This window comes from Vanellus vanellus (genome assembly GCF_965231255.1).
Source record: "Vanellus vanellus genome assembly, chromosome: 16".
Classification (NCBI taxonomy): domain Eukaryota; kingdom Metazoa; phylum Chordata; class Aves; order Charadriiformes; family Charadriidae; genus Vanellus; species Vanellus vanellus.
The window spans coordinates 3,992,262-4,016,929 of NC_138921.1; the positions used below are offsets into that span (position 1 = coordinate 3,992,262).

The 24,668-nt window shown below is 57.5% G+C and overlaps 1 protein-coding gene across 1 annotated transcript; it reads left to right on the forward strand.

Moving 5' to 3' along the window:
* Positions 1–16,215: 16,215 nt before the first annotated feature.
* Positions 16,216–23,292, forward strand: LHX5 (LIM homeobox 5; the record flags this gene model as incomplete). The annotated part of the gene is made up of 5 exons (XM_082491850.1): positions 16,216–16,388; positions 18,188–18,411; positions 19,735–20,012; positions 21,384–21,549; positions 22,925–23,292. 5 exons carry the CDS (start codon positions 16,216–16,218, stop codon positions 23,290–23,292), a joined length of 1,209 nt encoding a protein of 402 aa, XP_082347976.1.
* Positions 23,293–24,668: the final 1,376 nt, after the last annotated feature.

Below are 24,668 nucleotides of genomic sequence, written 5' to 3' on the forward strand. Positions count from 1 at the left end.
ATCTGCTATTAGACCTTCACGGTGGGCACTTTGTCTTCTTGACTTGAGTAATACAGATGACCCTCTGTGACTGCCACTTCTGATAAGCATGACCCCTTGCTGGGAAATCCCCCATATCGCAGCAGAAGCCGTACCGCCACTCTTCTCTGTGGTCCAAGGCTGGTGGACATCAGCACTGTGGGACACCGGGATGTCCCTTCCCCTTGTAGGCAGTGATGGGATGGGTGAAGGAGGCAGGCTCTGCTGTCATGATGTGTCACTGGAGGAAGGTCTTGACTGTGCAACCACCCTGGAGCAGGGACACAGTCCCCTTCCTGCCCCTGACGGGGTGGTCCAGGAGCTGCAGGGGCTGGTGGGGGCAGAGATGCTCCATTCCCCCCGCAGATCCCTGGTGCTCCCATCCTTACCAGTGCTGCGGGAAGCTGGGCTAGTCAGGGACCACTGGGTTTGTGCCACTCTGGGAGGACAGCCAGGGAGACGGGGCAACTGCAGGCCCGGCAGGGGACACGGGACGGGCAGGCTGGAGAAGCACCGCTTGATGGAGAGGGATGTTCAGCGGGGGGAGCTGCGCACCCGGGGCTGGGTATTGCCAACCAAGGGGTGACCGTTGTGGGTGTCGGGGACACTCAGCGGGGAGCAGCCCACGCCAACGCACGGCTGGGGGGCACCGGTGGCCGGGAGATTGGGTGCCCAGCGGCTGCGAGCGCTCCTCACCCACCTATGCGCACGCACGCATGGCGCACGCACCGCGCGCTTGCCGACGACTGCGCATCTGCAGCGATCACCTCTGTACCCCTTTTTTTTTTTGGGGGGGGGGGGGAGGGAGGAATGAGGGGGAAGGGGGGAAGGGGAGATGCCCACCGCTGTTTGGGGGTGCGTGTCGGGATGCTGCGCGCGGGGAGCGATGCGCCCCTGAGCTCCAGCCCCCCGTGTTTGCCTTTCACTTTGCTCACTCTTGCGTGGCAGCGGAGCCCCCCCCCGCCCCCCCCCCCCCTTCCCTGGCAATCCTTGGGGGATATCAAGGGCAAGCAAGAGAAGGGTTACCTGGAGGAAAGGGTTGCTAAGCAACGCCCCCCCCGACCCCCCCCCCCAAGCACCGCAAACCCAAAACTCGTTCCAGGCCTGCAACCAGATTAGCATATTAATGAGGCTGTAATTTCCCCGGAATTGTCTGCACGTCTATGCCCGCTCACAGCACACTGGCCCAGGAGTTTGCTATGCAAATAAACTGGTTTTACAGGCTGTGGCTTAATTAACTCATCAAGTTCATCTTCCTAACAAAAAAGGCAGACTAACTGCGGATTAATGGACCTGTGTTTGCTCTTTCTTTCTCTCTCCCTCTCACCGGCTCCCCAAGGCAATGCCTCCCTCCAGACCCTTCCAGCCCCGGCCGGAGCCTCAACGCTGGGTGGATCCTCCCGTCCTCACAAGGAGATAAATCCTGGGAAAAGAGATGGGGGGGAGAGATCTTAATACTGCTTCCAGCAGAGTCTGGGAGGTTTCCTCATCGACTTCAAGGGGAATAAGATGGATCAGGCCTCAAGGATGGTAATTACGCCTCCAGTTGAAGCTGGCAGGTGACCACTTATGAGAAGGAGGTGGCACATCGTGACACTGTCGCTTTAAAATGGTTGTCTCCGTGGGGATCGGGGGTCGGGGATTTTGGGGAGGGGGATTAAGGCACCGTTTCTAGGTGAGCTCCGTAATCCCGTGCCATCCCTAACGGCGCAGGGTCAGAGCAGGCAAGAGGGATGCTCCCTCTCCTGGGTTAATTAGAAAGGTCCTCCTCGCCCGCATCCCATGCTCAGAAACATTATGTCTGTTGAAAATGACCCCCCCAAAAAAGTATAACGATTTGCAGAGTCACCAGGGGAAAGTTCACACAGCCAAAAGTCTGTATTCAACAGCAAATCCCTGGGTCAGAGCTTTCTTTGAATGTTAACATCATTACGAGTTTACCTTCCTTTCCCTTCCCTATTTTTTCTCTTCCTCCCTTCCTTCCCTGGGAAGAGGGAAGCAGGGAGTTTTCTGCAGGACCCGGATAGCTCTTTGCCTGTGTTTAGGTACAGATGTCCCCTCATTGCTCTCACATCAGTGGGGGTTTGGAAGACACAGAGCCGGGCTGAGAGCGCCTCAGCCCCGAGGCGGTGTGTCAAGTGACTCCACTTGGAGATGAAATGTCTGAGCAAGCATATCTTTTTCTTTTTTCTTTTTTCTTTTCTTTTTTTTTTTTTTTTTTTTTTTTTTGTTGTCCAGCTGTATTGTTAGTTAATTGTAGCTTGACCTCCGGGAAGGTTTTTGACGGCTGGGAAGGTGGCCTAGGATACTGAATTCAGAGCCTGGGGTGGGAATGTGGCATTCATAGCATGAATTGTGCCAGCCGGGCGCACAGAGCCCGGAGGAGCTGAGAGGCCGGCCAGCCAAAAAGGCAAAGGGAAACTGAGGAACAGAGCTGCCGAGAAGTGCCCAAGTTGTCCCCATGGCCACCCAGCCCTTGGCTTCCAACCCATGCAAGCCACAGCAGACCTGCTGTCCGCCATCCCCTAGCAACACGCTCTCAACCCCCCTGGGATCTGCCCCATGGAACCACCCATGGCTTTGCTGTTGGGTGGGGAAGGGGCGGCCCCCAAGCTAGCTGAGCTATCAAAGACCACCTGTCTTCTCCATGCACTCAGCCCTGCAACATCTCAGGAAATCTCAGCAGAGGTCCACACCTCCCTTGGAAGAAAGTTTAGGAGCATCCAAATCACACTCAGCTGAAAACCACCTCTCTTCCAGCTACAGCCGTCTTGGAACGGACTTGAGTTGAAGCTTTCTTCCTAAAGTTGGTTTAGACTGGACAAAGTCCTTGAAAAATGTAACTGTACTCAGAAGCTTTTCTGCATTCACAGGCAAATGGACTGGCTGACCTGAAAGGTCTTTTCCATCTCTAATTTCTGTGGTTGTGTGATTCATCCCTCTTCTTTGAAAGTGTTTCCTACATGAAACGTCTAGTAGAAGGAAAAAAATGATACTAAATAATCTTTTTTCATTTCCTCTCATCATTGTCAGAGATTATGAGAGGTGAGGGATATGTCTGCTGTGACATTAGCCGAGCAATGGAACAGAAAAGGCAAACCAGGATTCAGCTTAGCAGCCAAGAAAGAAGCTATTCATGCAAGGTGGGGTAGGAGGAGGCGTGCTGGAGACATCCTTTCCAGGAACACAATTGTTCCTTACTTTCTCAGATCTTGAAAAAATACCGAGCTGGAGAAAAACAAACATCTCATAAGAACAGAGGATTGGCCACATCCCGAGCAACGAAAGGACTTCGCTCAGACTGCTGTCCCCAGGAGGGACCAGGACCCATCATCTGTGGAAAAGCAGCAGAGCAGGGCGAGTATTATAACCATTCCCTGGGATGCTCTTGGGGGCCACCACAGCCAGCTGTGGTTTCCATGTTTTTAACATCCTTCAAGGAATTTCTCTCCTATGAGCTTGTCCAGTTGTCTCTTAACCCGTTAAGCTCCTGCAGTGCGGAGTTCCGCAGATAACTCATTGCAAGAGGTACAGTTTGTCTTAAGTCTTGCTTCTACCACCTTCGCCTGAGGGTATGAAGGGCGTTTTAGTTTCATGTTGTTCTGCTACTAGCTGTTTCATGTAGGAAAAGCTATCAAAAGCATCCCATAATCTCAGAAAGGAGACAAAAAGCTCCTGAGGTGAGCCAAGCCATTCCCCTGGGAATGCAGAAGAGCATCTTTCTGTCTTGAAGCAGCCCTGCATGAGGAGGGACTGGGAGGTACCCCAAATGAGGGCACAGGAGAGGTCCCTTGGCTTGCAGCCACCAGTCTATTCCTCATCTCCCCAACCCTGATCCTTGTCCCAGTCCCTGAGCCGCTCCCCTAGTCCCATAAAACCATATGAAAGTGGCCCCGTCCCCTCAGGCTCTGCGTCCACCACTGCGTCCCTCCATCCTCTGGATCTCTAAAGCCTCAGCGGTGAGGCTGTCTCTTCTGCCATGGCCATCAGGTGACTTTGGCTCATAGTGTTGCATCAACTCAAGACTGCCTATGAGGGACAAAGATAATCAAATTATGCCTTTTTCTGGTTGAATAATGCCTTGCAAACCATCCCATTTGCTAATCCTTCTTTCCCCACATGCTCAGCAGCACACGCAGGGTGACGTCGCTGGAAAACAGCCCCTTTCAACTAGTTTCTGCTTTAAAATTGGGGTGTGAAGTTGGATGCAACGCTCCCATCAGGTAATTTCCAGCCAGGCTGGGGAGCCGATGTGTTTCAGTGGGGGCTCGTGCAGACAGCCTGGCACCACGCTCGCAGCCACTAATCTGACCGCATCAGGATGGGAAGACAACGGGGGATGGAGCCACTGTCCCCAAAATGAAGGGGAAATGGGGGGGGGACGGGACACACCAAAGGGACAAACCCGTGTAGGAAGGGGAACTTTGCATCTGATCCCGGGTCATTTATCAGTGAGTTTTTGGCAGTGATTTGGGGATGAGAAGTGGTCTGAATGATAATTACCCACCTTCAGCTGTCACCCAGGAGGTGTTTATTTGAAGAATTTTTGTGACCGTAATATAGGACTTCCAGCTCTTTTTATTTCATCGATTTAGTGGATTTTCATTCTCTTTTTTTCTTTCATTTTCCATGAGCAAGATAAGTAACAGAAACCAAAGCCCTTCTACAGTATCACTCCTTCCCTGCAAAATGCATTTATACAGATTTTCTTTTTAAACAAAGACCAAAGGTTTGTTGTACGGTTACAGTCAGGGAATAACTCCAAATTTGTACGTTTGCCAGATGCCATTTCCACCCATACAAGAAGTACCAATCCTTTTTCAGATGACATTCCAGGACACTGAATTTTTTTTCTTTTCTCCTACGTAGTCACTACTTCAACAAAAAGGCGGAAAGCATTTTTCTGCTACGGGAGAAGTGGGAGAAAGGCGAACACCCAAGAGGACCGAGCGGTGGGACGCTGGATCCGCACAAGCCGAGCCCCAAATTAAAAAGATGCCCTTTTATGATGAAATGAGGAGAGCGATAAAACGAGCAAACAAATTTACGGAGGGAAACGGCAAACTTCTCCATCGCTTAGGAGCTGGCTGCCTTCCGCAGGGGAGGCTGCTGCTTAACCACGAGTGGCGGGGCAGGATGCAGAAATTACCGGGTGAGTCTCTATGGCTCGCGCTCCGTGGGAGGTCAGGCTACACGATCGTCGGGGTCCCTTCTGGCCCTAAAATCTATGAATCTATTGATGCTCTGAGGCTTAAAAAGCAGCAGCTGCTCCTATGCAGCACCTAGTTCTCATAAGCATTTGGAATAATGGATCCATATTGTGCCAATGCATACTAATGTTAATATACATTTGCAGCACACAATGTGATGGCTTTGGAGACACCCAGGTGTCAGATTGAATCAGTGTCAGCGACACACCGTACCAGGACTTCGCGGCAGGTCCCTGTTGGCTTCTCCAGCGGGAAGCTTTCCCTGCTTTGAAATTATTGTGTTTATCCCTTATATTTCTGGAGGGGAAAAAAAAAAAAAAAAAAAGGAAAGAAATTGTACCAGGGCCACTGCAGGGCTGGTGTCCGCAGTTTGCAGCCATCCCTGGTTTCCACAGGGTTAGAGATGTGGATGTGAGGGAAAACAAAGAAAGATGCTGTCTGAGGAGTGCCCAGAGTTCAGAGGTGCAGCCTTCTGCTCTCTCCATTAATTTCCTCTCATGCACCAGTGCAAAGAAATTAAGAGCCGGGGCCAAGGGCTGATCTCAGCTCCGTACACACAGTCCCTGCTGAAGTCCGGAGAAGTTGCACAAAGCATTTGCGAGCCAAAGACCTGAGCCTGCCTCTGCCGGATTTAATCCCCTCCCTGGCTTTCAAGTGCAGAATCAGGTTCGGATTCTGCAAAGAGAAAATGGCCTCTTTAATTGCTGCCCTGGGTTGGGATGGTGGGGCCGCAGGAGGAACGAACAGGCTCACACCTCCGACCCCCTTCGCTCGGCACCCACGAGCCACGCGTGTGAGCGTGCGTGGGCGTGCACGCGGACTGAAGCACCCCGGGCTGTGTGCGTGGGGTGCCAGGGGAAGGTTTGCGCCCCGGGCTTGACCTGTGTGGTTTGTGAGGGGGTGGATATGTGTGGATACACGCGTGATACCTTCACATCTCTATCTACGCATATAGACGCCTCGGCTTTTCATAATAAGCAAGCCCGCGCCAGCCTCCTGTGTGTTCCCTGCCCAAATTCTCTTGTCGAGCTACATGAGCCCACATGGGAAGCTGCCCAAAACATCACTTGTTTACAGTGATGAAATAAAGCAGCACACCACCCAGCAAGTCCACACTTGCTCGAATGCTCGTTTATTCCCTTAGCTAATCTGACAAATCAGCTCCGGTGCTGGGGACAAGGGGGTTTTGTCACCACCCAGGCGCTGCAAGGGTTAAGACTGTCCCTGCAGCACACAGGGTGCCTGCCCTGGGACTCACCTGCAGCAAGGCCTGAGTGGATGGAGGTCTCCTTGGGAGCGCCTCTGCCCTGCAGCGCATCTTCCAGGCTCGATCCCACACGCTGGCTGAGGTGAGGAGCCCTTCCAAAGCTGGCCCTCGTCCATCCCTACCTCCAGCTGTGAGAAGTTGCTTCCAATGGAAAAACTAGAAAAAACTAAACCTATGTTCCCCCACACTGGTTTTTGCCCTGCTCAAAAAAAAACAAACAAACAAAAAAAATATGGATCAGAAGCATTTAAAAAAAAAAAACAACCAACAACAACAAAAAAACACAACAAACTGAAAGAAACCAACAGCTTCCCAAGCCCGCAGGTACTCTGCTCCCCTTTAAACTCTCCACCTCACTTCATGACCCCACATGGTACCCTGCTGCCAGATCTTCTCTCTTGCCTCTTGTGCACCTTGGGAAGCCCAAGATACCCAGGTACTGATGGGAGATCCCCTTGACCAGAGCAGCTGGGGCTGATTTTGTGGTCCTAGTCACAGTTAAGAGAGGTGGGTTGTGTGTTTCTAGTGGGGACTTGTCAACAGAAGGAAGTGGGGATGGAGGAGAGGGGAAGGCAGGAGAAAGACAGACGTGTGGCCACGTGCCCAGGTGACAGTGACAGTCCAAGCACGCTCACCAGAACTGCACGTTAGGCAGCTGATGAAGTTAGAGAGGTCCTACGTGCAGTCTTCCCCTTCCCCCAGACGATGGAGGTGTTTCCAGCACCTGCTCAGCGTGAGGTGCTTCTGCCCCTGGCTTCTCACCCAGGTTGCAAAATGAGCATTGGAGAGGTTTGGGCCAAACGCTCAGCTCCACTCCTGGGCCCAAGGCAACCCCAGGAAGGGTTCTCTCCTCTGGCCTGCACAGAGAGAAAAACCTCATCTCCTGGTATGAAAAGATGGGGCTGAGGGATAGTGTCAGCTCCCACGGAGCCTGGGGACGTCAGAGAAGGCAGGACCACCGAGAGGGGTGTTGCAGGGGGAATGTGCACGTGAGAGGGCTGGTTTTGTGTGTGCGCTTGTGCGCGTGTTAAGGCTGGCTGGTGTGTCCATGTTAACATGTCGAAGGGGTGTGTTTCTGAGCCATGGAGGTGTAGGGGAAGAGGGTCTGGGTGTGTGTGGGGAAGCGTGTGTGTGAGCAGGGAATGGGCACATACATGGACACGCGTGAAGGAACAGTGGGAGGGAACGTGCAGGTTGGGTGATGTACGCAGGAAAAGGGGGTGTGTGTGTATGTGTGTGCTGGAGAGGACGAGGCAGACAAAGAACCGTGCAAGTGGGCAGGGGCAGACCCCGGGCCCCTCACCGGGGTGTCGGGGCTGAGGGGAGCCAGGACACCCCCTGTCCAGGACTCCACGCAGGCGGTCCCAGGGAGGAGGTTCACTGTCCCCGGTGGATGATGAGATGTGTGTGCATGCAAGGGCAGAAGCGTTTATGCAAGAGGAGAAGTGGGACATGTCCGAGCGTCGCCTCTCTGTGACAGTCAGGGTTCACGACTTCTTTTTCTCGGGCACTTGGGTCCCCCCACGGGCGTGGGGCCGAGCCGCGGGGCGAGCAGGCACCGGTAGTTCGGGTTTCGGGTTTTATCGCAGCCGCTGTAAGAATAAAAAAAAAAATCGCGCTGAGATCCCGCCGGTCCCTACCCCCGCGGCGGGGACGGTGCCTGAAGCTGGCGGCGTCCCGTCGGAATTAAGTAGTTAACGTTTGCACAGCACTGGGGGGGGGGGGGGGGGGGGGGGGGGTTCGATGAGTGTCTGCTAATTATATTGTCGTGTTTGCAAAATTTCCAGTCTTTCTGGCAAACGCAGCTTTCCGTGGGAGGAGGGATAGAAGCCGGAAAGGATAGAAAAAACGGAAAGAGAGAGATCGGTTTTGAATGCGTGTGGAATGAGAGGGGAAAACGAGAAATAGAGCAGCAAGAGGAAGAAAAGAAAGGAAAGAAAGGAAAGAAAGGAAGGAAAGGAAAGAAAGAAATAAAATGAAAGGAAAAGAAGGAAATAAAAGGAAAGGAAAAGAAGGAAAGGAACGAAGAGAAAGAAGAGAAGGAAAGGAAAGAAGAGAAAGAAGAGAAGGAAAGGAAAGGAAAGAAGAGAAAGAAGAGAAAGAAGAGAAAGATTGAGAAAGATTGAGAAAGATTGAGAAAGAAAAAGAAAAGGAGAAAAAAGGGGGGAGAGAAAAAGAGAAAAGGAAAGGGAAGGAAAAAAAGAAAAAAAGAAAAACACAAGAAAAATAGAAAACCATAAGAAAAAAAAAAGAGAAAAACGGGGAAAATAAAAAAAAATTTAAAAGGAGGAAAACGGGGGAAATTAAAAAAAAATTAAAAGGAGAAAATCGGGGGAAATTAAATTTTTTTTTTTTAAATGAGAAAACAGAAAGGGGAAGAGCAAGCGAGAGAGCACGAACGAAATAAAGGAGGAGGGGGAGGGCGGGGGGGGGGGGGGGGGGGCAGCCCTGCCCGGTGCCCCGATGCCCGCGGGGCGAGGGGGGGGCGCGGGCCGGGCCCGGCCCGTTGGGGGCCGCGCGGTTCAGCACCCTGGAGAGCTCCTCGCCGCCGGCGGGGCGCGACACGGCGGGCGGGAGACGCGGGACACGGCGGGGGGACACGGCGGGGGGACACCGCAGTGCCAGGGCCAGGCAGGGCTCGGAGGGCCCGGCGGGAGCCGGCGCGGCTCGGGGCCGGGCTCCCGGCAGGGTTCCTCCGCCCCCGGGCTCAGCTCTGCCGAGGGCATCGGTACCGGACCCGTCCCGTCGCGGTGGTCCGCGCCCACCCGGGACGTGGGAGGGAGAGAGCAGCGGGCCCTGCTCCGCTTTCCGTCGCCACCAGCACCGGCAAACCGCCCTCCCCGCCGGAGCTGCCCCCCGCCGCCCTTACCGGCCCCCTTGGCTCCGCGACACGCATGACTTTGGCTGACACGCTCTCAGCCCACCCCTGTGTGTGTGTCCCCCGAGTCGCCCCACGGTACCCTTTAGCAGGAAGGTGGGAGTGCTGTAACCGGGCCCCTCATCCCGCCCGCAGGTGCGGGCCGTGTCGTGTCCCCCCCCCCCCCCCAGTTATTTCCCAAAAAAATCCAAGGGAGGGGGAAGGAGCCGGCGGGGGGTCACAGCCCGGTGGGGACACCTCCAGCTTTGGGGATCCCGTGTGCGGGGGGTGCTCGGGGGGGTGCAACCCCTGCCAACGCCGCGCTCAGCCCCGACCCCCGACGGGAGCAGCGGGGCGAGCTCTCTTCCCCTCTCTGGCTTGCAAACAGCACCGCAACCCCCTCCTTCAGCCTTGTGTCCCCCCCTACCCCCGTGTCCCCCCCGCGTCCCCCCCAGCTCCGGGGTCTCTTGCCCCGCCAAGGCGGACTCCCCACGCACCGGCTCGCTCCGTCCCGCCGCTGTTATGCGGAGCTCCGCGGTTGCCGCCGGCTTTTCTCATGCAGATTCCCTCTTTCACACCTCCCAAACAAAGGCAAACGGGGGCATCGCCTCGTCGTGTCAACACACACGCTCATTAGCGGGAAGGCGGTGTGTGTGGGGGGGGAAGCGGGTGGGAACGGCCCGAGCAGCCCCTCCGGGGGGGGCGGTCGCATCGACGGGAGGTTGGAGCAGGCCAGGGATCACCCTAGGAAATTTTGGAGCGAGTTCTTCGCCGTATTCTACCCCCCCCGCACACCTCAAGTCAATAAGTTTCCGAAGCTCTGGGTTTGGCTGTCGCCTGTTCGTTTATTGCAACACACGCTGCTCACTAGCCAGGCTTTGCCCACCTGCGATTCGGCATCGTGGGGACGGGCATCCACGGGGTTCCGGGCCGGCTCCGCGCAGAGCGGGGCCCCCAGCCCCGGGAGGGAGAACCGGGAGCGGGTTAGCACCGGAGAATCGTCGGGGCGATGGGGAACGGAGCCCTCGGAGTCGTCCCGGAGCTAGGAGAGGCTCGGGGGTGGGGGGGCAATTAAAGCTTCGCCAATTACCGCCTCCCACGGAAAAAAAAAAAAAAAAAAAAAAAGAAGAAAGAATGAATTGATTAAAACGGCTGTGGGGAGGGTGGGGGGAGCGGTGCCGGGAAATCACGGCCGGGGAAAGGGCGAGGGGAGCGGGGAGATGGGAGAAGCGGTATCTCGGTCGGCGCTGGTCTGCCCCCAAAACCGGTACGGGCGAGCTCCGGGGGTCCGGCAGCCCGGGCCGTGATTACCGGGGCGGAGCGGGGGTGTCGGGGCGCTCAGCGGGGCCGCTCTCCGCGCCCGGGCTCGCCCCGACACACCGCCGAGCCCTGCGGCCGCCGACCGGCACCCGCCCCCGCTGCCCCTCACCTGGGTTATTTGTGTTTTCATTTTGGTTTGGTTTGGGATTTTTTTCCCCCACACCTCTATTTATTTTTTTTTCCCTTGTGGGTGTTCTTTTTTTTGTTTGTTTTTGGGGGGTCTTTTTTTTTTGCTTTTAAACTGCCTCGACCGAGCCCGATCCCGCAGCCGTTCCGCCTTTCCCGGGGCTTCACCCCGCCGCCAGCACCGGCATCGCCTTTCGTTTTCTGCCGTTTCTTCCACCGAAACCCCGGGCTGGAGCTCGGAGAGAAGGAAACAATAAATTCGTTAAAAAATATGAAAAGGGGGATAAACAACAACAACAAATTAAAAAAAAAAAAATCCTCCAGTCCTTCGTTTGCATTTGGGGCCGCGGTGGGGTTGGGGGACTTTTGTTTGTTTTCTTTTTTATTGCCTCCCTCCCCTTTCCCCCCTCCCCGTTTACAGAAACACCCGTGGGGAGCAAAGAGCCGGGTCGGGCTGGGGCATCCCCTTTCCCCAGCGCCGGGGGGGGGGGGGGGAGCACGGACAGCAGGACCCCGGCCCTTCCTCGGACCCCCCCCCCCGCACCTTTTGTGGGATGGAAAGAGAAGGAGCGGTGGGTCGGGGGGATGGGGGTGTCCGGGTGCCACCGTGGGGGCTGCGTGGGGCTCCGCGTGCATTGTTTGCCGGCGGTGTGAACACGCACACTCGCAAACACACTCACACGCACCTCGCCCCCCCCTTCCCCATAATACGGAAATTTCCATGTCCCAGCTGCCTTCCCCTTTTAACCTTGGTATTAATTTAGGACGGATCTTTTTAAACGGCCCTGTAATGCATTCAAACGCTGCTGGAGGTTTATCTTTCTTTTTTTTTTTTTTTCTTTTCTTTTTTTTTTTTTTTTTGTACCGTGGGTTATATTTACACCCAAAACAAAATAATTACACTTTTGTTGGAGAGAGAAAGCTGGTGATTAGACTGTGGCTCTTTGCAGCAAAACCCTTTCTCAGTGGTACACCAGGACAATTTTTCACGGCTGGGTGAAATCAGACGCGGGAGGTAATGAATCCTGTGAGCTATTTAAATTTACAATTTGTAACGCAGTCACTCAGAAACGCCTATGGCCCGGCGAGGAGCTGCTTGCTGGGTTTGTTTAATGTTAAAACCTGCACCGTCCCCTTCTTACCAGGGAAAAGGAGGGGAACGCGGGGAGGAGAAGCCTCGCCCGCCCCCAAAACGCGCTCCCGCCGGCGGCAGCCCCGCGGAGGAGCGCGGAGCGGCGCGGAACCGCCGCCTCCCACCGCGCCCGGGCTCGGCTTCGGCGGGGCCGGCAGAGAGAACGGCGGCGCCCGGCCCCGCTCCTCCTCCGCGCTCCTCCGCGCTCCTCCGCGCTGCTTTCCGGCGCGACCGCCGCCTCCAACTAAAAATAGTTGGAAATATCAACAAAGTCGTCGGCGGAGCATCCTAACAGATAGATAATTAATTACAAAACACAGGGGGAATATGCAAACCGCGTATTACAAATTCTACAGGGCTTAACTGATTGGAAACAGATTATTATCTTGTTTGTCTTTTGTCTGTTTCACTTATCCCTCTGCCGTCTGTTGTGTTGTAAGTTGATACACTTTATTCTTGAAAGGGTTTTTTTTTTTTTCTTTTATGTATATATAGAGTAAATTCCGTCAACATCTTGTATAAGCGACGCTGCTTCTCCGTGCATTGCCCTGTTAAAACACAATAGGTTTATTAGTTACATATAGGCGGATATTATGGGGCCTGAATTACCATCTGTTACCGTAGGGGAATGTGGCTGATGGGGTGGGCTCGGGATGGGGGGGGGGGGGGGAGGTGTGTGTTCGGGGGGGGTGTTTATCCCTCCCCTTCTCCTTTGGCTTTATTTATTCCTTTAATTTCAAATGGAAAAGGGAGCCGAGCCCGGCGGGGGAATGGAGGGAGAGGGACCCCCCGGCATCACCTCCCCGCCTTGTCCCTTGTCCCATAGGGGACAGCGTGGGGGGGACACCGGCTGCAAAAGCGGCACGGCGGTGGGAGAACCGGCCCGGTGGCGGGGCGGGCTGGGGAAGCACCGGCCGGCCGGTACCGAGGGCCACGGGGGGGTGGTGCGTGTGCGTGGGCACCGGCAAAGTGCCGCTCCCGCAACCTTCGCTGCGGGTTATCCATACGAACCGGGTTATCCATACCATTATCCATACGAGCCCGTTACTGCGTGGGCCCGTGGCACACGCCCGCCGTGTCCTCCCTCCCCACGCAGCCCCACGCCGCTCCCCCGCCGTCGGGGCTCAGCGGGGCCGCCCGAGCCGCCACCCGCGGCCGCGTTTCTCCGCGGGAATGAAAAACCCGCGGTGTCTGCGAGCGGGGCTCCACCGGCGGGCAGCGCACACGGACACGCGTGTGCGTGTCGAGATGTTCGTGTACGCGCGTGTGCGCAATTATTTCTACCCGCACACACGCGTACAGCCGTGGCTGTAATATACACGTGTCTCCCTAAATATATCGTTAGGGATATATTTACGTCCCGGCGGGGTTTTCCGCGGTGCGCGGCGTGGGAGATCCCCGCGGCGGCGGGGAGCGGGGCCGGGAGCCCGGCCAGCCCCGGCCCCCCCCCAGCACTGTCCCCGCTGCCGTGCTTCCCTCGGACTCTCTCCCGAAATTTTCCCCCGGCTCTTCCCCGGGCAACAGCACCTCGGGGAGGGGGGGGACTGCTCCGCACCGCTCCGCGGCTCCAAAATTCCCCGGGAAAGCCACCGGAGCCCCCGGCAAACTTGGGCAGAGCCACGGCGGGAGCGCGGCCGCGAACGGCCGACGGTCCCGGTCCCTCCACCGCTGTCTCCCTTCGCCTTCGCTTTTCTTGCCCATTTCTGTCCTTTTTAATTTATTGCCTTTATTATTGTTATTATTTCTTTCCTTCTCTCTTCTTTTTCTCCTTTCCTTCTCTCTTTGTTTTCTTTCTTTTCCCTCCTCGTTCTTGCTCGCTCGCTCTGGCGCTTTCACGCTTTCTTTTTTCGTTTCCTTTCTTTTCCATTCTCGCAGTTACTTCTCGCTTTTTATTTCTTTCCTTCGTTCATTTTTACTCTTCCATTCTTTTCCTTCCTTTTTTTTCCCCCTCGTCTTCTTTCTTGCCTCCTTTATTTTTATTTCTTTTTACTTTCGTTCATTTATTCCTTCTTTCTTTCATTTTTTTCTTTCTCTTATTTTTTCTTCGTTTTTCTTTCGTTTTTCCTTCTGTCCTTCCTTCTTTCCTTCCTTTTTTTTTGTCTCAATTTTTGTCTCAATTAATTTCTTTTTCCTCGCTCTCTCCCTTTTTCTCTTTTCTCCCTCTTTTCCTTTTTGCCTTCTCTGTTTCTTTTTTTTTTTTCCCCTCGGCTGCTTTCTCTCTTTCCTTCTGTTATCTCTCTCGCTTTATTTCCTTTTTTTCTCTCTCCTTTTTCCTGCAGTCTCTTCCCTCTGTATTTTCTTATTTCGATTCTCGCTCTTTCCACAAACACCCCTACAAGGGCAAACACAAAATCGCCTCCACTTCCCCGCCGATGCCCTTGTGCCGCGGCGGGGTTGTTTTTTGGTTTGGGGTTTGGGTTTGGTTGTGGTTTTTTTTGCCGCTATCGGGAGCGTTTCCGCGCCCCGGTGCGGAGCCGGCGGCGGGATGCTCCGCGGATGCCGGGCCGCAGCGGGTTTTGGCCGAGCCCTTCTACCCCGGAAAAATAAAATAAAATAAAATTATAAATGTAGAGATTTGGGCTTGAGAAACGGGCGGGGAAGGGGAGGGGAGGGCCGGCCTTCACCTGCCTTGCCGCCTTCCTCTTCCTCCCCGCACGGCCGGACCCCAGAGCCGCCCCATCCCCTCCCCAAATCCCGGTGAAACGGAGGGAGAGGCGGCGGGGCCGCCCGCCACACCGCCCGCCACCGCTCCGGCGGGGAGCTCCGGGCTGGGGCAGCGGCCCCCCCCGGTCCCAGATAGAATAACCGCCCCCCCAATCCCCACCCCCCCCCATAACCCCCAAAAGCCGGGTCCAATCCTGCGCTCCGTCCCCTCCCGCACGGTCGACCGGCGACTCACAGCTCCGCCGCACCTGGAATTAAAGAGAAAAAACAGTGTCCGAGGGGGCAGAGCCCGCAGCCGCCCCCCACCCCCCCCGCCCCCCCGCAACCCGGGCCGCCCCCCCCACTGCCCCCCCGGGGGTTGCGAGCGAGTTCCGCGGAGTGGGGAAGGGGCGAAGGGGCGGGCGGGCGGCAGACCCGGGGGACAAAGGCCGGGGGGGGGGTGGGGAGATGACGGGGGGGGGTGGGGGGGGTGGCAGCATCTCCTCCCGCGCAGCACAGAACTTTTCATCCCGCCACGCTGCGCGGAGGAGACGGCCCTCCCCGCGCCCCCCCCCCCTCCCAAAATCCACTCCCCCCCTACTTTTTTTTTCCCGCTTGTTGCTCTTCCAGACAAAAGCATCTCTCCCCCTTGTGCAAAAAAAAAAAAAAAATAAAAAAATAAAACCAACAACCCAAAACAGGTGATGCTCTCCCCCAGCCCGGCTCGGGACTCCTCAAAACCCTTCCCGAGCATCTCTTTAAAAGAAATTAATGAAAATAAAATGATAATTGGTGGGAAACCGGGCTTTTTTTTGCGGCGTGCCCCCCCCCACCCCCCCGGCCCCCCAGCCAGGTGCATACTCACTTGGCGGCACAGGTACAAGCCACCCTCAACAATAGAGGCGCGTTGTTTTTTTCCCTCTGTGCCAAGCACAAGGCTGGAGCCAATTTAGATATGCTATAAATTAAGAGGTTGCCATGGTTACCGCCCTCCCATTGGCCGCAGCCGGGGCGACGCGGGCCCCCACGTCACTAAATCTGAATAAGGATGCGCGAATTACTAAGGCGGGGGACAAAGCTGGCGATGGGGACAGCATGAGAGTGGCGGCGCGGCGGCGGCGGAGCACAGCGAGGCACCGGGGCTGCCGGCTGCAGGGGGGGGGTTCATGCACCCCTCCCGCCGCGCCCGCTGCCGCAGAGCCCGCCAGCAGCGCGGCCGCCGCTCCGACGGCTCCCGGGGAGCTCCGGAGGGACCGAGGGGGGATTGGGGATTTTTTAATTATTATTATTATTATTATTATTATTTCTCGAGGGGCGGTTTGGAATTTTTTAATTTTTTTTTTTTTTTTTTTTGGCGGGGGGAGGGGGCATCGGTTTTTTCCCTCCCGCCGCCGAGGTTCCGGAGAGAAGAGGGGGAAGAACTTGACAGCCGTTCTGCTCCCCTCCCCTGAATTTTTCGTTATTCCCTCTTCTTCTTTTTATTTTTCTTTTTTTTGTTTTTTATTTTTAAATTTTTAATTGCTTATTTTTATTATTATTATTATTATTATTAATTTTCCTCCTGCATTTTTTGAACCGCCGCCGCGTTGCCGGCGCGGGGCTGACTTCTCCTTTGCGCGTCTCCATCCCCCCGGCGGAGGTTATGATGGTGCATTGTGCGGGCTGCGAGAGGCCGATTTTGGACCGGTTCCTGCTGAACGTCTTGGACAGGGCATGGCACATCAAATGCGTCCAGTGCTGCGAGTGCAAGTGCAACCTCACCGAGAAATGCTTCTCCAGGGAAGGCAAACTCTACTGCAAAAATGACTTTTTCAGGTGAGACACCCCACCACCACCACCACCGCCCCCCCATCACTCAACCGATGGGGACGGGTGCGGAGATTCACGCCGCCCCCGCCTCCCTGGGGTATCCCCCGGAGCTTTTTGGGGGGGCTCTCCGCTTCCCATCACCTCTCAGCGGGGGACCCGCACCGCGGCGGCCCCATCGCTCCGGCGGGGAAGCAGCCCCCCGAGTCGGGGGGAGCTCCGGGGGGGGGGGAGCCGGAGGCTGCGCTACGGCCGCTGCTGCAGCCCGAGGTGGGGGCGGCGAGGCTGTGCCCCCCCACCCCCGCCCCCTCCCGGTCTCCCAGTGACCTTGCCTCCACCAGCACCGGGCCCCGCTCCGCCGGTGCCGCCGCCCGCCCCGTCGCGGCCGGCCCGGGTGGGCATCGCGGCGGCAGCCGTGTGTCGTTGTTGTGTGTCCCCCCTCCCCCGCCGGGGCCCGGCCTGGCTCTCCTCGCCCCCCTCCCGGGACCACAGGCCCCGGTGAAGACGATGGCCAAAACCTTCCCCCCCGCCCACCGCCGGCGGGGCCCCGCGCTCCTTAAACGCCCCTAATGACTGCGATAAGGTGCAGATGAGGAAATTAGGGGCCGGGATGGGAAAGGGGGGGGGGGGGGGATGACTTATGACTCCTAATGCCCTCACTACATCAACGTCACGGGGAGCAGCCAGGGAGGCAGAAGTTGTGCCAGGGCCCGAGGGGAAAAACGGGGGGGGACACGACACCCTGTGTGAGCACCCTGGGGCCTGGCAGAACCCTCTCCCGGCGTTGGGGGGTAATTTTTTTGTGGGGGGGTTTTTTGTTTGATTGGTTGGTTTGTTTGAGATGCTTTGGGTTTTAGCTCTTCCCCCCCCCCCCCCTTTTTTTTGTTTGTTTTGGATTTGGGTTTTTTTTCTTTTTGTCTTTTTTTCTTTTTTTTTTTTTGTGTTTTGGTTTGGTTTGGATTTTTTTTTCTTGGGGACACCGTTTCCAGCCAATTCGGATTCCCTGGAAAAATAATTTTATAAAGGCATCGCCTGGAAAAACAACAACAACAAAAAAAAACTAAACAAACAAAAACAAACAAACAAACAAACAAAAACCCAAAACACCTCTCTGCCTCCAGCGAAGGGAAGGAAAATCGGAGATTTCCAAAGCCGCTTCCAACCAGGAAAAATTCCCAACCCCGGGAGACCGGGACGGTGCCGGCGCCTGGCTGGGGACCCCGGGATGCTTCGGGGAGCGGAGCTCCCTCCTCCGCCGCCCGGTTTTGTTCTGGGTGCGCTGTGCCACCCCCCACCCCCCCACCCCCCTTCCCCGAACCCGCCGCTGCCTTTTTCCGTCGCTCCGGCCGTAATTTGCCCGTTTTCTCCCCGGGATTTTCAGGCCGGCGCCGGGCGGAGCCGAACCCCCCCAGTTCCTCACCGGGGAGGCCACCGGCTGAAACGAAATCCCCCCCCGCGGAGCGCGGAGGGGAACCCCCACCGCCCTCCCCTCTCCTCCAGCCCTTTTGGGGCCAAATCCTGTTGAGGATGCTCATGTGTGCGTGTGCGTCCCCCCTAGGTGGGAACCCCCCAAACCCGAGCAGCCCACCCCCACACCTGCGAGTGGGGCTGCGCGGGGATGAAGGCTCTCCTCCTCCTCGCCCCAAATGGTGCGAATCGCCTGCTTCCCCAAATCCCCCAGCGAGAGATGCTGGAGGATGTGGAGCTCCCGCAGTGGGATTTTAGGGAGTGAGGATCGGTATAACACCCCCCGCCGCAGCCCGTCGCCGCCGGGGCTCCCAGCTCTTCCTTTTCTCCCCTTTTTCCAGGAGGTTTGGTACCAAATGCGCCGGCTGCTCCCAAGGGATCTCCCCCAGCGACCTCGTCCGGAAAGCCCGGAATAAAGTCTTTCACCTGAACTGTTTCACCTGCATGGTCTGCAACAAGCAGCTCTCCACGGGCGAGGAACTCTATATCATAGACGAAAACAAATTTGTTTGCAAAGAGGATTATTTGAACTCTCCCACTTTGAAGGAAAGCAGCCTCAACTCAGGTACGAGCGGCTCAGCCCGCCGCATCCCTGCCCGGGAAACGCATCCCTGCCCGGGAAACGCATCCCTGCCGCCGCTACGGGCAGGAGCGGGCAGCGCATCCCTGCCGCCGGTACGAGCAGGAGCGGGCAGCGCATCCCTGCCGCCGGTACGGGCAGGAGCGGGCAGCCGCCGTGGTGCTGCCGGTACCTCCCGCCGCACCGGGGAAGGAGATTTCGCTTTGCGGGGTGAGGGGTTGCACCCCGCAGCCAGCCTGTTCCCCCACCCCCCGTTAATCCGTGGGGGGAAGGAGGGATTTGAGGTTAAAGCCTTCGAATTGGGCAAAAGCCTTTGTGACACCACATTCCCCCATCCCACGCGGGATGCGGACACGCGTGGGGCGAGCGGTGGCTGGGGTGCAGCCCCGCAGCATCTCTCTCTCCCTTCTTCCTCCCCGGCTCCTGCCCCACGGGGATGTGGGGAGCCGGGACACGCACCCACCCCGGGCATGGCCCTAGAGCCCCCCACACCCCGGAGCGCCCCCCTCACCCCCCGCCCCAAGCGAATGTGCCCGGTCCCCCCCCCGCCGCGGGCCTGATCCTTCGCCTCCTTTCACCCAGAGGCAAAGCTCCCATTTGACTTCCTTGGAAGCTGTCTCTGCGTCAGGACAGCAGGATCAGGCCCACTCCTGCTGTCCCAGCCATGCCCGGCGCCTGTGCTCACCCCCTTCCGTGGGCTCTCTCTCCGTCCAGCACCCGGGGCCGGATCCTGCCACGCCAGTCAGTGGGGCCGCTGCTGTGAGCGAGGCGAGTAGAGCTTGGCCTTGGGGGGCTGCTGGCATCAGGGTCCCCGGGGGAGGGAGCGGCTGGGGGGGGGGGGCGTGAGCCAGGCTCAAGGCAGGGACTGGAGACACCCCCCCCCCCCAAACCCCGACAGGAACCGGTTGCATTTTTCCCGGTGGCACATCCCGCTTCCCAGTGTGAAAGGCGTGTGGAAGGGGGGGAGAGGGGGAGTACCGGGGTTTGCGGTGGGCCTGGGGGGATCGCCCCCTCCCCAGTTCCCCCCGGCTGGCACGATGTGGTGCGTGGGGGCCGAAACTGGCAGTGCTTGCCTGGAGCTCTGCGTGATGTTGGGGGGACGATATACTGGGGGGGGGAGGGGGGGGGGGGAGCAGAGGCGATCTGCACCCCTTGCTGCTCTCCAGCACTCCGCAATTCCTCTCCCGGAAAGCAGCCGGGCCGGGTGGGCTGGGGAGGGCAGAGGAGAGGGGGGTTGATCTTTCCCCTAAGTCATCCGTGCCCCCCCCCCTTCCCCCCCCCCCTTTCCTCTCTGGGTCTCCTTTACAGTGTCCTCATGTACAGACAGGAGTTTGTCCCCGGATCTCCAGGACCCCATGCAGGACGACACCAAGGAGACGGACAACTCGACCTCCTCGGACAAGGAGACCACCAACAACGAGAACGAGGAGCAGAACTCGGGCACCAAGCGGAGGGGGCCCCGCACCACCATTAAAGCCAAGCAGCTGGAGACCCTCAAAGCCGCCTTCGCCGCCACCCCCAAACCCACCCGGCACATCCGAGAGCAGTTGGCCCAGGAGACCGGCCTCAACATGAGAGTCATCCAGGTAGGGCACCCCCTGCCCCACCGCAGCCCTTCCCCACCCCACAGCGTGATGTCACGGGGCTGGCCGGTGACGTCATTCCCGCCGCAGACCGAGGTTCCTGTGACATCAGAGCTTCAGGGGGTGATTTCCTCTCCAAGAGGAAAGGGAAAGGACCCACCTGGGGAGGGGAGGAGAAGGAGTGTCGGTGGGACCCCGTATAGTTGAAGGTGGTGACGGTCTCCCCCAGGTGCTGGGAAAAGGGTTGGGACACTTTCCCACAAACTGGGGAAACGGGGACCGGCAAACTCCATCCGTCCCCTGCCGACGTCACCCCAGGCCCAGCCCTGCGCCCACCCCACGCTCCCGTGGGTCAGTGGGAATCTCCCCACCCTGTGCTTTAGTACACCGACCCCATGGGAAGAGGTGCAAAGCAGCCCCGGAACGTGAGCCGGCCGTGCTCCCCCGCTGCCTCAGCGGGAGGCCGAGCGGGGTCCCCCGGCGTGCCCGGGAGATGGATGCTCCGGCCTTGCCAAAGCGAGGAGAAGCCATTGCGCTCTGCAGGCAGCCCAGCACTTCCTTACCGTGCTGCCCCCGTGAAGAAAATCCCTGCGGAAATGTAGGGATTAATGGGCTTTAATAGAGGCATTAATAGGGGAGGACTCTCCGGCTTTGCCGGTAGCGGAGCTGCGAGAGTCCCCGCTCCCGGTAGAGGGGAGCAGGAGAATTTCCCGGAGGAGAGTGATGTGCTCGTTCCCCCGAGCTGCTCCGTCCCCGGGGGACAGGGAAGGGAGAGCGGGGCAATAATCCAAACACCCACCAGGCCAGGGAAAAAGGCGTGCGTGGGCTGAGGCCGCGCGGTTCGGATGAAGCGATGCCCCGTAGCGAGGCAGCGGCATCGTCCTCCCCTTCCCTTTTATCTCCGTCCTCACCGGCCGCCTTTTCTCCTGCCTCCCTGCCCGCCGCAGCGGGTGCTCATCTCCCCGCTCCCCGCTTTCCGCCTCCTTCTGCCACAATCTGGAGTTCCTCCCCGCCTTTTCCTTCCTTCTCTCCCCCCCGTAAGTGGGAAAAAATTCTCCCTCCTGTATTTTCCGCCTGCCCTCTCCCTTGTAGGGACGGACAGGCTGAGGATGCGCACAGGGGGATGCAGCCAGAGCCCCAGGATTTTAATAAGCCATATTTTGGGGCGATTGGCAGCAGGATGGAGGGGGGGGGGGAATCTCATTAAAAACCACCCAGAGATGGGAAACCCATCCCCTTCCAGGTGGGTGCAAGATTCCCTTCCCTTTCCCCGGCCGTACTTTGGAGGAGGTAGGGGGGATGGGGGGGGGGTTGCCTGACCCAGTGGGGTCCCTGGTGTCCCCTCGATGGGCGGTGACGCCGGCTTGGCCGTAGGTCTGGTTCCAGAACCGTCGGTCCAAGGAGCGGCGGATGAAGCAGCTGAGCGCGCTGGGCGCCCGCCGGCACGCCTTCTTCCGCAGCCCCCGCAGGATGCGGCCCCTCGGCGGCCGCCTCGACGAGTCCGAGATGCTCGGCTCGACGCCCTACACCTACTACGGAGGTGAGGGACCGTCCGTGGGGGCCCTGTCCCGTCCGCGTGTGTCGTCCGCCCCCCCCCCCCGACCCCGCTCCATCCCGCCCTCTGCCCCTTTTTCCTTTGTTCCTTCCCCGTCCCGCTTCTCCCCGCGTTTTTCCCGGCGAGGGAGGGACGGCGCCCGCCCCACGCACGCCACAGACATCCGTGCGCCCCCCCCCACCCCCCCCCCCGCGTGTGTACACCCACAGCTGCGCGACACACGCACCAGCGCACAGATGTGCATCTTCCCCCCCCCCCCCCCCACACACACACACTCACGCGTGCTCACATCCACGCAGACACGTCCACGCACACCCCCGCGCCCCCCCTCTCCCGCCGGGCATTGTGGCGGGGCGGCGGCGGCCCCTCTCCCGCGAACAAAGCCCCAGCTGCGGGGCTTTTGTGCCCCTTTCAGACCGCATTTGTTCCAATTACCTCCCGGGCCCGCAGCATATGGAAGGTCACCGCCGCCGGGCCGGACCCCCCCCACCCCCTCCCTTCCCGCCGCCGCCCCGACGGGACGGGATGGGCGCAGCGGGGCGGCCCCGCCGCCTTCCCCCCTCCCGCAGCTCCCTGCAGACACCCCCCCCCCCCCCATAAGCTGCGTTTTCAAAGCCTCCCCTCCGACGAGGGGCTTCCCAGGCACCCCTTGCCGCCCTGCAGTTAGTTTCTAGATCCCTTCCAGGGTGCTAAACATCGACGTAATTTCCCCATTACATATTTTTGCATCATTTTATATATATATATATATTCTCCCCATTATAAATATATTTCCCCATTCCTTTTAGATATATATTTTTTCCCAATTCCTTTTATGTGTATTTTTTCCCCATTCTCTTTATATATATTTTCCCCCACTACCTTGATATATATTTCCCCCCCCTTTATATATCTATACCCCATCCCCTTTATATATATCTTTTCCCCATCTTCTTTATATATATTATCACCCCATCCCCTTTATATATACTTTTCCCCATCCCCTTTATTTATATATATATATTTTTTTTTTTTCCCCCCATTAACTAAGCATTAAATTGAGCCCATCCTTCCTGCCCCAGCCCCGCTCTCTTTGCCCTCCTATATGCCCTCCCCCCTTCCCAGCCAGGCAGGGAGAGGGTGATGAGCGCTGCAGCCCTTAGGATGGGCTTATTTTTCTCTCTGGACTCAAATTTGCAGCCAGCGCTTTGGCCCTGCACCCCAGGAGCCAGAATAGCATTTCGGAGGGGACAGCCACACCGGTCCAGGTCCCACTTATACCCAAGGGGGAGGATAGGGCTGGGCTATGGGGAACGGTGGGATTTTGGAAGGTTTTTGGCTCCAGGGAACCAGCTCCATCTTTTTCTCCCCCCTCCCGCAGATTACCAAGGTGACTACTACGGACCGGGAGGCAACTATGACTTTTTCCCCCACGGGCCGCCCTCCCAAGCCCAGTCCCCGGCCGACTCCAGCTACCTTCAGAACTCAGGACCCGGCTCCACACCCCTGGGACCCTTGGAGCCCCCCTTAAGCGGACACCACTCCTCAGAAAACCAAAGGTACACGGATATGATCTCGCATCCCGACACCCCCAGCCCCGAGCCGGGGATGACCGGTTCGCTGCACCCCATCCCGGGGGAGGTCTTCAGCGGGGGGCCCAGCCCCCCCTTCTCCATGTCCAGCAATAGCGGCTACAGCGGAGCTCTCTCGCACCCCAACCCGGAGCTCAGCGAGGCGGCGGTGTGGTAGGCCTGGCGCGGGCACGCGTGCGCGTGTGGAGGGGGAACACACCCCCACATTCCCCCAGCCCACGCGTGTCCCCCCCCCTCCGTCCCCCCCCGACACCCCGGACCAGGGCGCATCACATCACTGGATAAAGATCCCCTCTCCGATGCCAAAATGCATCCCTGCATCCCTCCACCCCACCCTCTCCATCACTGCAGAACCACCCCCCCCCCCCCCAGGACCTTGGGGCCACCCCGCTACCTCCCCCTCCCGGCACCTTCCCCCCCAGCACTGGGGGGGTGTGGGTGGGCAACGAATGGTGCCCAACCCTGAAGAACATCCCTCCATCCCCCCCCCCCGCCGGCGTCGGGACCACCGCCTCTCGGACCAAAGCTGAACTCGCCTGGACACAGGTCCCACCGCCCCGGCGGCACCTGGGGAGAGAGGGGGCTGGGGCAGAGCTCCCCCCTGCTAATTAGCATCCTTTTTAATTATCCCCTACCACCTGATGGGGTGGGGAATGGGGAATAGCAGGAATAACACCCCCAACCCCTTCCCTGCCTTTGGTTTTGTTATTCCTGTTTTATCCTCAAGGAGAAGGTGGGTTTGGACCTGTTTTTCGGTGATGGGTAGCGGGGGGGGAAAAGAGGGGGGGCGAGGGGGGGGGGGTGGACCCAGGGCTGCCCCAGTGACTGGCTGAGATTGGGCTCCCACGGGGCGGAAAAGACACCAGAAAGAGGCAGAAACAGGAAAAAAAAAAAAAAAAAACCAAACAAAACCAACCAACAAAAAACCCCAACCCAATAAACAAACAAAAAAAAAACCCCAACCCAGAACAAAACCAACCCAAACCACCACAACAGCAGAAATTTAGCCCCGAGCCTCAACGCCGAGTCCCACCCCAACGTTTCCCGGAGGCTCCGCCAATTTAAGGATGTATTATAGTTTTTGCTTCTAGTTTCTTTATTTTGTATAAAGGAAAAACAAATAAAGTATGTTTTTGTGTTTACTGATTATTTATTGTACTTTAGTCATCGGAGGCTCCGAATTTTTCTATTTTGAAGGTGGGGAGAGGGTGGCGCCGGGGAGGGGGGTGAGAGGATAGAAGGGAGGGAAGAAAAAAAAAAAGAAAACAAAAAAAAAAAAAAGGAAGGAGAATGGAAAAGGGAAGAAAAAAGTTGTTTTCTGAAAGCGTCGTGGGTTTCCTGTCCCCGCTGCCTCTTGCGGAGGCTGTTAGTGTGAATGGCTCTTGTTGTTCAATGTGAATAAAAAACCTTTTAGTTACCTACTGTTCGGTCACCTGGTCCCTTTTATTTTATTTTATTTTATTTTTTTTTTAAGACAAGACCATGAGAGCTGCTGGCAGGGCTGCTCTGCTCCCCCCACCCCCACCCCGCCCA